At 35.9% G+C, this 12,291-nt stretch overlaps 1 protein-coding gene and 1 non-coding gene across 2 annotated transcripts; one reads left to right on the top strand and one right to left on the bottom strand.

The window, feature by feature from the left end:
* Nucleotides 1–8,266: 8,266 nt before the first annotated feature.
* On the bottom strand, nt 8,267–8,373 carry LOC147393093 (small nucleolar RNA R71). The gene has a single exon (XR_015182469.1). It is a non-coding gene; the product is annotated as a small nucleolar RNA R71 (small nucleolar RNA).
* A 1,119-nt stretch (nt 8,374–9,492) lies between these two features.
* On the top strand, nt 9,493–9,852 carry LOC147393092 (uncharacterized). Its single transcript, XM_086456499.1, has one exon. The coding sequence runs from the start codon at nt 9,493–9,495 to the stop codon at nt 9,850–9,852; it is 360 nt and encodes a 119-aa protein (XP_086312625.1).
* Nucleotides 9,853–12,291: the final 2,439 nt, after the last annotated feature.

Genomic DNA, 12,291 nt, shown 5'->3' with positions numbered 1-12,291 from the left:
GAGAAGTAAAGATGTAATTAATGAGAGAAGTAAAGATGAAGAATAAAGAAAATGTGAAAGGATTGTGGTTGATAGATATTGGTGGGGAAGTGATACAATGTGAATTGATTGTTATCTTGTGGTTATATAAATAATGGATTAGTTGGAGTATAAGTTTGAATTAGAGTGATTAATTAATGAATGTGTTGGGTTGACGGAATATGGGAGACATAAGTCTACCAGTTATAAATCAGATTGGTTTGGGACTAACAATAGATGGTAATCGAAAATAAGCGTTGTCTCTTATTTATGTCGTGTTAGTGGAATCGCGACAAAGCTCAATAAGGTATGATTTTAATTTCGAGGACGAAATTTTTATTAAGGGGGGGAGAATGTAACACCCCAAATTTTTAATTCGTATCTCGAGGAAAAATAAATAGTGGAATTTTAAGAAAATCTTGAAAGTGGGACTTAGGGTAAAACTGTGGGACCTTGTTTTGATCATTTTTAATAGAATCTGACCTCACCATTAGATTCAAAATGATCGAAAAACATAGTTTAGCCGTAAGCACGCTCAAATGCGAGTCCAAATATAAAAGTTACAAATCCTCGATTACCGGGTCGGACTAGGCTAAAATAGTGACTTTTTATTAGAGCAATAATTTTTAAAATTTGATTATACCATTGGATTCATAACAAAAATTATTCAACATAGACTATTTATTTGTCATTTTTGGAGATCAGGAAGTCGAATTATCGCCAAAAACGAAAACGACATAAAGTTTAGGGGTCACATCAGGCTAAAAATGTAAAATTTTTATGGAGACATAATTTATAAAAATTGACTATACCATTAGATCCGGAACGGAAAATTAGGTGAAATAGAGTATTCATTTGTCAGTTTTGGAGTCCGGATGATCAAGTTATCATCGATCGAAACAATTGACAAAATACCGAATTCGTCCCACATTTTATTTAAATAATAATTTTAATTTTTTTTTATATGTCATCTTCCCCAACGCGTCCATACGGCCGAGACATATAAAAAAAATGAATTTTTTTTCTCTTCGATCTTCAATCTCAGATCTCTCACAAACGGCTTGCCGTCGACGATCGACGCAGAAGGGAGAAATGTCCGCAGCTACGTTCTCTACAAAACCCACCCAACCTTTCTTTGTTTCACTTTCTATTTTACCCGATATCGTCAAAAATCAGCCGTATTTGGATACGAAAATTTCGAAACTTTGACCTCGGATTTCGTCCGTTTCCGGGTCAAACCGTCTTCCGACGCAGAAGGGAGAAACGTCCGCAGCCTCATTCTCTACATAACCCACCCAAATTCCTTTCGTTTTCTCGCCTTTTTCACCCCGTATAGTCAAAAATCAGCCGTATTTTTATACGGAGATTTCGTAACTTCAACCTCAATTTTCATCAATTTCGGGGTCAAACCGTCTTTCATCGTAGAAGGGAGAAGAGACGAGCACATCGAGATCTTCAAAACTACCGGGCCGATTTCGAAAATCAGTCGCTTCGAAGTTTGGTCCATCTCGATTTCCGCGTCGTTCGCCTCGATTTCCACGCACGTGCTTCAATTCCGTCGCCTAGTGATTGTAAGGAACTCTCAATTTCTATTAGTAATCGTAGATTGTGAAAATTGCATTTAGGATTTTATCGAAAAAATTTGGATGTATTTCTAAAATATAGAATTATTTTGTTATTTGAAAAATTCACGCCAGAAATTGCATGATTGATATGTTTACTTGTATTTTTAACAAATTATACATGGGTAGGGTATGTTAATGGGTTATTTCCATAAATTAGGTCTTGTGCACTGTTCGGACCCCGTTTTGATATAAAATTTGTTTTCTTTTTCAATATTATTGATAAAAATAAATTTTTTAATTGGAAAATGTGATTTAATATTCAATGAATTCATATTGAGTTGATGAATATCAGAAAATGGATGTTTTATTGAAGAGATTAAAAATTGTAAAAAAAAAAAAAAAAAAAGAAAAAGGGTATGAAACGGTAAAATGTCAGAGTCACACTCGAGGGGTGATGTCTGCATTTTACGTTGTTGTGTTGTGTGTAGGTTGGTGAACAGATATCCAGGGATAATATTATTGGTTGCATGTTTATTTCCTTTCTATTAGCGCGGGGCGCTCCGTTATGTTATTTATTTTAGGCCGGGTGGCCACACTTGCATGGTAGGAAACTGGATATCTATTCTCAACCTTGTATTGTTAATTTCTCTTTTGTTTTCAAATGAAAATAATATATATATATGTACCTATTTTGTGAGCTGTTAAAGAGTTTGTGAATGCCTGAAGGGATAGTGCGTCATATCATTCGGAGTGGTGTACTATCCTGGGATGTATGGTAGGGACCACCAAACTCATACGTGGTATGGGACGCGTATGAGAGTGGAGTCACAACTGGAATCCGGGTTTATTCCTCTCTATCTTTACCAGTGAACTTGTAATGTAAAGGTGGTCGTATACGAATGGTTTGTATATTTGGGAATCACATGCACGCCTGATAGGCATAGACGAAGATGATTGGTCAGTGATCACTAACAATCTATAGTAGTCGAACGTTCTGACACATCGAAAAGAGACCCATTGCTTACGGTCACGTCAAACGGCCAGCCTGAGCCGGGTAAATAGTCAACCAAACGTGGTAAGTGCAGCGACCGGCCACAAAATCAGGAACTAGAAGCTAGAGAGAAATTGTAACATCATGTCCCGACTGGGAGCGATCCAGTCGTGAATCCCAACACTCTAATTCCAATACTCCACCATTGTGTATTATGTATCTGTTGCTTATTTTGATATATAAAATGAAATCCATGTTTAATGTTTCCATTTGATCAATTAGATTTGTATAAAAAGAGAATGTTATAGTGAGTACTGTTGATTGATGTAATGTGAGTTTTAAAATGTTTAATTGCTCATCTCTGGCTATATGTACTAGTTAATTGTAGTTTTCTTCTGTAAAACTTTGTTTATTTTAAAATGATTCAGTATGTTTATTCGTTCATGTTAGGAGAGGTTATTGGCAGAGATTGTTGCTTCCTTACTGGGTAACCATTGTTACTCACCCTTTCATTCTCCATTTTTTAGTTTCAGATCCGAAGCTTAGCGAGGCAGGAATAGAACATGAGTGAGAATCATCTGGTGGGTCAGATAGACAGCCAGAGTTCATCACTCGGTGAGTATTGGGGTTACACCCCCTATTGGTGTCGATTATTCCAAGAGTATTATAGATGTTGTTTGAGTGTTAGGATTTCTGTTAGAGTGAGGAATTTTGTATAATCCTGTATATAATTTTTCTTCTTTCGCACTCTGATCTTTCGTACGTTATTAGACTTATATAGGCTTCCGCTAGTATTATACTTTATATCTGTTTGCAGGATTGTATGCCGTTTATCAGGTGCTGATTAAACGCCTTGGATTGCTAACATAAACAGAGGAGACCATGCTGAAATTTCGAGGTGCCACCTAGTACCTCGAGATCTGACATGGGGATTTGTGTTAGCGTTTGGCGGGACGCCACAAAAAATGTGTAAAACTTGGCAGTTTCATGGAGATTATATTCGCCAACCACTAGAGCCGTTTCATCTTATAGTCGTATCTTGGTCTTTCGACAAGTATGGACTCAATGTTGTCGAACCACTTTTGAAGTCTTGAAGACCACCTCTACATCCTTACTACAACATATTACTTGTTTAAATAGATTGAAGTAATTTCCCTTCAATAAGTTAAAAAAGAAACAGTAGTCGACTTCATTAAAAATAATATCGTCTTCCGTTATGACATTCCACGATATATTCTGACATATAATGGAAAACCTTTCATCAATACCTTGACAGATAAATTCTGCATAAATTTTAACATCAAGTAGAGGTGCTCTAAGATGTACAATGCTGCGGCAAATGGATTTGTCAAAGTTTACAATAAAATCTTTTGCAAGCTTCTTGAAAAGATTGTCTCAAAATAATAAAAAAGAGTGATATGAACGAATTGGGGAAGCATTGTAGGTATACATAAACCTCATACCACACCCTTACACAAGCGACACCATACTCATTAATGTACAAAGTTGAAGTTGACCTTCCCTTAGAACGTCAGATACCTTCACTAAGGATCGTAATCCAAGAAGGTTTAACATGTGATGAGAACGTCAAGTTATATCTAGCTAAACTCGATGCATTGGATGAGAAAAGCTAGAAGCACAACAATGGCTAGAATGTCACCAAGCCCATTTGTCATGCGTTTTTAATAATAAAATTCGACCACATTCCTTCCAAGTTGGTGGTTTAATGGTCGTTGTGCAGTGATCCATCATCTCTCATATCATTTTGGGAAGAAGTTTGATCTAAACTGGAATGGACTTCACGTAATAAAGAATGTGTGCACTAATGGCGCATACATTCTTCTAACACCAAAATGATTACATCTTGGTCTAGTCAACGTTAAGTTTCTTAAATAATACTATGCTTAAAAGAAGCATACTCATTGCAAGCCTAAATTGTCTGATAATGTTCATTATCGTACGAGCTTAAACTATATGATACTCCTGACCTGCAAAAATTAAAACTGTGAACTGTTCAAAAATAAACAAATAAATAAAAACAAAAAGTAAAATATAAAAGAACTCACTAGATTGAAAACTCAAGAGGGCGGTTTAAGCAAAATGTTGAGTGTTATCTATTTGAATTACATTATGGTTTGATCCAATTTTAAGTACGTAGGCAACCTGCAAATTTATCTTAGGTTTAACCACATCAACAAAATATATATACTTGTATAAAGAAATAAGGAAATTTTATTAATTTCAAATGAAATAAACAATGTCATAATTTCCTATGTCTTATACAATAATAAAAAAGGGAAATGAAAAAACTTAATATAAAGAAGTAAGGGTTCAGAACTTCTTCAAAGACTCCCTCTCCGCTTAGCAAGTAACTATTCCATCATCATTAATGATTGGAGCCTTAAAGAGGTGAGTGTATTTAGTCTCAATAGTGAACAAAGCCTCCCCCTTTCTTGAACTTGGGTATTAAGTAACTCTTTAGAAGTAATGGTTTGTGGTAGCATTTATCTGATTTGAGTCAACTCGGCTTCTCTTGTAGTTAGTTCAACTTTTTTCTCTTCATCCTCAGTTAGTTGTGTGCGCAAGTTATCTATTGACTGACATTTTAGTAAGCTTCCTTGTCCATGATAGATATCTAAAGATCCCTCTCATCTATTGACAAAGATGATAAATCTCTTTCTCATCTTATAAGATACGACTTCACTTCAAGTATAAGTGACTTGAAGAAATTCACAAAGAACATAGGATAAGTTCTAAAAGCATCTTTAAGAGAAGAAGTGAACATAGGCATATGAAGAGATTGCATTCTCTAAGATTGGAAAAAACTAATATTAAACATCAATTCAACCTTAGATCGAAGGAATTCATTACGAGCTCTCTAAAGTTCTTGTTGTACACATAAGTTGATATCACTATCATGTAAGAAAGCTTGTTGAATCTAAGTAAAAATAGTAAGCATCCCAAGCGACTTCGGGGTAATCATTGACGAATCAACTAACTTATTGGAAGTAGGTAATACCAACGGGATAGGATTCATGTGTTTGGTTGATGGAATACTATGTGTATTTTGGCGAGGATAGAAAGAACCTCATCCATATTACTCTTTGAGAAGTCTTCAATACTAGTGAAATTCAAAACCCTTCCACGAAGATGACGAACATTCCAAACATCTCATATACCTAAAAAAATAGGGATGTCTACAAAATCATTTTGGTCAAACAAATCAACAACAGAATCCAAATCAGTTGATGATCATGTAAGAATGATTAAATTAAAAGAATAAAAAATATATAAAAAGTGTAAAACTATCCAACAAAAAGAGAGTACACAAAATTACCTCTTTTAGGAGACATATCATCTTCAATTTCAACTTCTTGCTTACCCATAATCCTTATTGTATTATTAGTTTTAACCTGAACAATAGGTTTCAATGGATTTGCGGGGCTTGATTCATGAACAATTTATTCTATAATATCCACCCTAAGAATATTGTCCTATTCTGTTTGAATAGTTGTTGAAGTTGGCAACATTATTTTGAAATGTAATTTCAATCTAGGATCCGTAATAACCTTTTGTGTTTCTTTAATATGCATATGTTCCATTCTTCTTTTTTGATAAGGTTTTTGTGTAACAAGCAACACATGACACGCATCACGATCTTCAAACCCTTTTCTCCCATCAAAATCGAAGTTCAGAATAGAGACACTATCTTCAAGAAGAGAGAAATCAAGTGCATCTGATGAGTGGGTTTTATACCTACGAATTAACCACTTTTAAATATAATATTTTGTTAATTTTAGAATCTTTTAGTTGTTTTTAGTTAAGTTTAGTTTATTTTATACTTTTAATGTAATTATGTGTTTTTATTTTATTTTTATGCTTATTTTACAGATTAGGAACAATATGGAACATTAGGATGTTTGCATAAGTTTAGGAGAAATTCTGACTCAAATTGGTTCACTCTCGGATGAAGGAAGCTAAGCATAAAGCTAAAAAGTCTTCAAGCCGTAACTTGATAGAAAACGAGACCGTGGCGGGAATTCAAGAATTGAATAACAGAAATATGAAAATACAAGTCGCGGCATGACATGTTTTGAGGCCATGGCCTGCTTACGTTTCTAGCTTTACACGTTAATTTTTGGGGACCGAATTAGAGATAGATTTTGAGACTCTTAAATCCTAATGACTCCATACTTATAAATAGGAATGATTAAACCTTAATCTGGGGAGAGAAGGAGATAGAAGTTTTAGGGTTTTTCTTGGAGACACAAGATCGAGAAGGAGGACAAAAGCTGGAGATTCGACTTTTGAGTTTTATCTTTCTGAACTTTATCTCTTCTCTTGATATTTGTAATCTCTAAGAATGGCTGAATACTTTTATGATTTTATTTTCTTTTCAATGATGAACTAATTTCTATTCTAGGGTTATAATGGAACCCATTTATGATATTTGATTAGTTTTATTTCTTTCTTCTCTGATTCCACATGTAATTATTTATTCTATCCTATGTTTAATGCGATTTAATTAATTGGCCATTGATTGAATTGATTCGGTGAACCTTAATAATATCGACAGAGTTATTTTGTGTTCATGACCTAGATACAGTAACATATGCTAATTTGAGATAGACATATACTCAAGTTGCGTGTGCATCCCTTATGAGAGCTTATTCTTAATGAATTCTTCTTGATTTAATTCTCATAGACATATAGGGAGTTAGTTTAGAAGGGTATTTTTACATGACCATCGACAGAGGCTTGTAGAGAATTTAGTGTTCTTGGATGACAATTATAGTGGATTAATTTATCATAGAAGGAAAGATAATCTAATTAAGTAGAGTGTTTGGGGGAAATTATAAACCTAGATTTTATTACTCATTGATTTTAAATCTGCAAATTTATTTTCTCCATTAGTTTTCTTGTTTAGTTTTAATTCCTATTTTTACTTTTGTTTGGATAAAATTAGAGAAATAAATTGGTAATTATCAATAGATTGGTATTTAGTCTCCGTGGGAATGATACTTTCTTATCACTTTATTACTTGTTTCGATATATATACTTGCGTGCGTAAATATAGACAACAAGTTTTTGGCATCGCTGCCGGGGACTAATTTATTAATCTTTTTATTAATATTAATTCAATCATATTTGATTTTAGACCAAAATTTTTTTGTAGGTATTTGGCTAGTGTATGCGTAATACGGGAAATTCAGAGCTTGTTCCTTTTGATCTTGAGATTGAGAAAACTTGTCGAAGAAATAGAAAGAATAAGCGAGAAGCTTCTCAACACCATACAATGACCGACCAAACTAATGGTAATGAAGGTCCTAAGTCTATGCGGGACTATGCTGTTCCATTGGTGGATGGGATTCACACTAGTATTCGTCGTCCAATGATACAAGCCAACAATTTTGAACTCAAGCCGGCTACTATTCAGATGATACAAGCATTTCAGTTTGGGGGTTCACATGTCGAAGATCCCAATGCACATTTAGCTAATTTTCTAGAGATATGTGCTACTTTCAAGTATAACGGTGTTGATGATGATGCCATCCGGTTGCGATTATTTTCATTCTCATTGAGGGACATGGCGAAGAATTGGTTGAACTCATTACCAAGAGAGTCTATCACCACTTGGGATGACTTGGCGAAAAAATTCATCGCTAAATATTTTCCACCGTCAAAAATTGCAAAGTTGAGGAATGATATCACTACTTTCGTGCAGTTGGACAGTGAATCTCTTTATGAAGCCTGGGAGAGGTATAAAGATATACTTCAGAGATGTCCTCATCATGCTCTACCGGAATGGTTGATCATCCAAATTTTCTACAATGGGTTGGTTGGATCTATTAGAACTATTGTTGATGCTGCAGCAGGTGGATCTCTTATGGCGAAGACATTCGAGGATGGGTATAATTTATTGGAGGAGATGGCCTCTAACAACTTCCAACAACATACAGAGAGGATGAATCCAAAAAAATAGCAGGAGTGCATGAATTAGATGTTCTTACTGCTTTAACAGCTCAACTGGCATCGTTATCTAAGAAATTTGATTCATTTGAAGTTCATGTCATTCAAACTCCTACCGTTACATGCGAGGTTTGTGGAGACAATCATTCAGGAGATATGTGCCCTAATAATCTAGAGTCTCTCAATTTTGTTGGTAGCAAGCAGAATAACCTATATTCTAACTATTACAATCCGGGCTGGAAAAATCACCCGAATTTCTCATGGAGTAACAATAATCAAGTTGAGGCCTCTTCATCTACAAAACCCATGTTTCAACCGAGTTATCAACCTCAAGCTCCCCTTAGAGAAAAGAAGCGTTCTTTGGAAGATCTAATGCATCAGATGGGAACCAACACTAATCAATTCATGACAAACACTAATCAGTTCATGACAGAGACTAGAACTCAACTCCAAAGCCAAGCTACTTCTATTCGGAATATAGAAATTCAGTTGAGTCAGCTTGCTTCAACAATTAATAACCGTCCACAAGGAACCTTGCCTAGCAATACAGAGACTAATCCAAAAAGAGATGGTAAGGAATACTGCAAGGCTATCACATTGAGGAGTGGAAAAGAGCTGAATGATGTTGTCAAGGAACCAAAAGAACCGAATGTTTTAGTGGCAGAAGAAACAGTTTCTAAAGATAAGGGTGAACAAGAGAAAGAAGCTACAAATCAGTAGCATAACAAACCGGGCTTAGAAAATATTACTCCCTACAACCCACCCCCACCATTTCCTCAACGTTTCAAGAAACAAAAACATGACGAGCATTTTGCAAAATTTCTGAATGTCTTCAAGAAGCTGCGTATTAATATCCCATTCGCTGAAGCTCTAGAGCAAATGCCAAGTTATGCCAAGTTTTTGAAAGATATCTTAACTAAAAAGAGGCGATTGAGTAAATTTGAAACAATGGGTTTGACTGAAGAGTGCAGTGCTATTATTCAAAGGAAACTTCCAGCAAAGCTTAAGGATCTTGGAAGCTTTATTATACCATGCACAATAGGTAACCAATTCTCTGGTAGGGCTTTGTGTGATTTGGGAGCTAGTATTAATCTAATGCCATTGTCTATATTTCAAAAATTGGGATTGGGAGAAGCCAGGCCTACCACTGTGACACTCCAGTTAGCGGATAGATCACTAAAGTATCCAAGGGGGAAAATTGAAGATGTGCTTGTTAAGATTGACAAATTTATATTCCCTGTGGATTTTATTGTTCTTGATATGGAGGAAGATAAGGATTTCCAATCATTCTTGGCAGACCATTCTTAGCCACAGGCAAAACTCTTATTGATGTGCAAAAGGGGGAGCTTACATGAGAGTTCAAGATCAAGAGGTGAAATTTAATGTTTTCAAAACGATGAAGTTCCCCACTAAAGAGCCTGAAGATTGTTATAGAATTGATGTAGTGGACACATGTGTTCGACATAATCATGAAGAAACACCCCTATTTGACCAGCTTGAATTAGCAATAATTAATGCATACAATGAGGACAGTTTAGAGTGGGTGAATTACTTGGAGGCTATGCAAAAATTCACTCGTTCTAAGCCAAAGTTTGAATTGTTAGACATGCCATCATTGGGTTCTCATTCGAAGCCTTCAATTCGAGAACCGCCATCACTAGAGCTCAAGCCTCTTCCTAGTCATTTGAGGTATGCTTTCCTTGGTGAATCATCCTCTTTGCCGATTATTATTTCTGCCTCCCTTGAGCCTGAACAAGAAGATAAGTTATTAAGGGTGTTGCGAGAGTATAAGAAAGCGTTAGGATGTTCCATAGCAGATATTAAGGGGATTAGTCCTTCTATTTGCATGCACAAAATTCTTATGGAGGATGATCATAAGCCTTCTACTGAACACCAACGTCGACTTAACCCAATTATGAAGGAAGTGGTGAAAAAAGAGATTCTCAAGTGGCTTGATGCGGACATAATTTATCCTATTTCTGATAGCTCATGGGTTAGTCTGGTGCAATGTGTATCGAAGAAGGGAGGAATGACTGTTGTGACGAACGATAATAATGAGCTTATCCCAACAAGGACAGTAACTGGGTGGCGTGTTTGTATGGATTATCGGAAGTTAAATAAAGTTACTCGGAAAGACCATTTTCCCTTGCCGTTCATTGATCAGATGCTTGATAGACTAGCGGGGCACTCCTATTATTGTTTCTTGGATGGATATTTAGGATACAATCAGATTGCTATATCACCAGAAGATCAGGAGAAGACAACGTTCACCTGTCCCTACGAAACTTTTGCATTTCGAAAGATGCCTTTCGGACTGTGCAATGCATCGGCAACACTTCAAAGTGTATGATGGCAATTTTTTCTGACATGGTGGAGCATTTTATAGAGGTATTCATGGATGACTTCTCGGTATTTGGTGATTCTTTCGATATTTGCTTGGATAACTTGGCATTAGTTCTCAAAAGATGTGAAGAAACGAATCTTGTGTTGAATTGGGAGAAATGCCATTTCAAGGTGCAAGAAGGAATTGTCCTCGGCCATTGAGTATCAATTAAGGGAATTGAGGTGGATAGAGCAAAGATTGAGACCATTGAGAAACTACCACCACCATCTTCCGTCAAGGGTATTCAAAGTTTTCTTGGACACGTTGGATTCTACCAGTGTTTTATTAAGGACTTCTCGAAGATCTCTAAATCGCTTTGTAGTTTGTTGGAAAAAGAAGTGGTTTTCAAATTTGATGAAAAGTGTCTTGAGGCATTTCAGATCTTGAAAGCAAGATTAGTGTCAGCACCCATCATTATTGCACCAGATTGGAATCTCCCGTTTGAGCTTATGTGTGATGCTAGCGATTTTGTTGTTGGCGCGGTTCTAGGCCAACGAAAAAATCAAAATTTTCATACTATATATTGTGCTAGCAAGACATTAAATGATGCAAAGTTGAATTATGCCACCACTGAGAAGGAGTTGCTAGCAATTGTGTTTGCATTTGATAAGTTCCGTGCATATCTCATCAGGACAAAGGTAATTGTTTTTACTGATCATGCCGCTATCAAGTATTTAATTGCCAAAAAAGATGCAAAACCTCAACTTATCCGATGGGTGTTCTTGTTACAAGAGTTTGACTTAGAGATTCGGGACAAAAAGGGGACTGAAAACCAAGTGGCGAACCATCTCTCAAGGCTAGAAAATGGGGGGAAAGTTATTGATGAGACTATGATCAATGAGTCATTCCCTGATGAACAATTATTTGCTTGTAATCAAAAGAACTTGCCTTGATATGCAGATTATGTGAACTTCATCGTTAGCAAAGTGTTCCCTCCTGAGATAAGCTCTCAACAAAAGAAAAAAATTCTTGCATGATGTCAAGTATTATGTTTGGGACGAGCCTTTCTTGTTCAAGCGATGTGCAGATCAGATTATAAGGAGGTGTGTTCCTAAAGAAGAAATTGAAGACATACTTCGACATTGTCATTTGTCTGAATATGGAGGCCATTTTGGGGGAGAGAAAACCGCAGCCAAGGTGCTACAATCAGGTTTCTATTGGCCTACATTATTTAAAGATGTGCGTTTCTTTGTCTCTAGGTGTAATCGATACCAAAGGGTTGGTAATATTTCAAAGACACATGAGATGCCACTCAATAACATTCTGGAGGTAGAGATCTTTGATGTGTGGGGATTGATTTTATGGGCCCTTTCATCTCTTCCTATAATAATCTCTACATTCTAGTGGCAGTCGATTATGTCTCA

The sequence above is a fragment of the Akebia trifoliata genome, chromosome 10 (genome assembly GCF_017979445.1).
Source record: "Akebia trifoliata isolate Shusen 1 chromosome 10, ASM1797944v1, whole genome shotgun sequence".
Taxonomy (NCBI): domain Eukaryota; kingdom Viridiplantae; phylum Streptophyta; class Magnoliopsida; order Ranunculales; family Lardizabalaceae; genus Akebia; species Akebia trifoliata.
The sequence above is the reverse complement of the archived record's forward strand: the minus strand, read 5'-3'. Positions and strand labels throughout refer to the sequence as shown.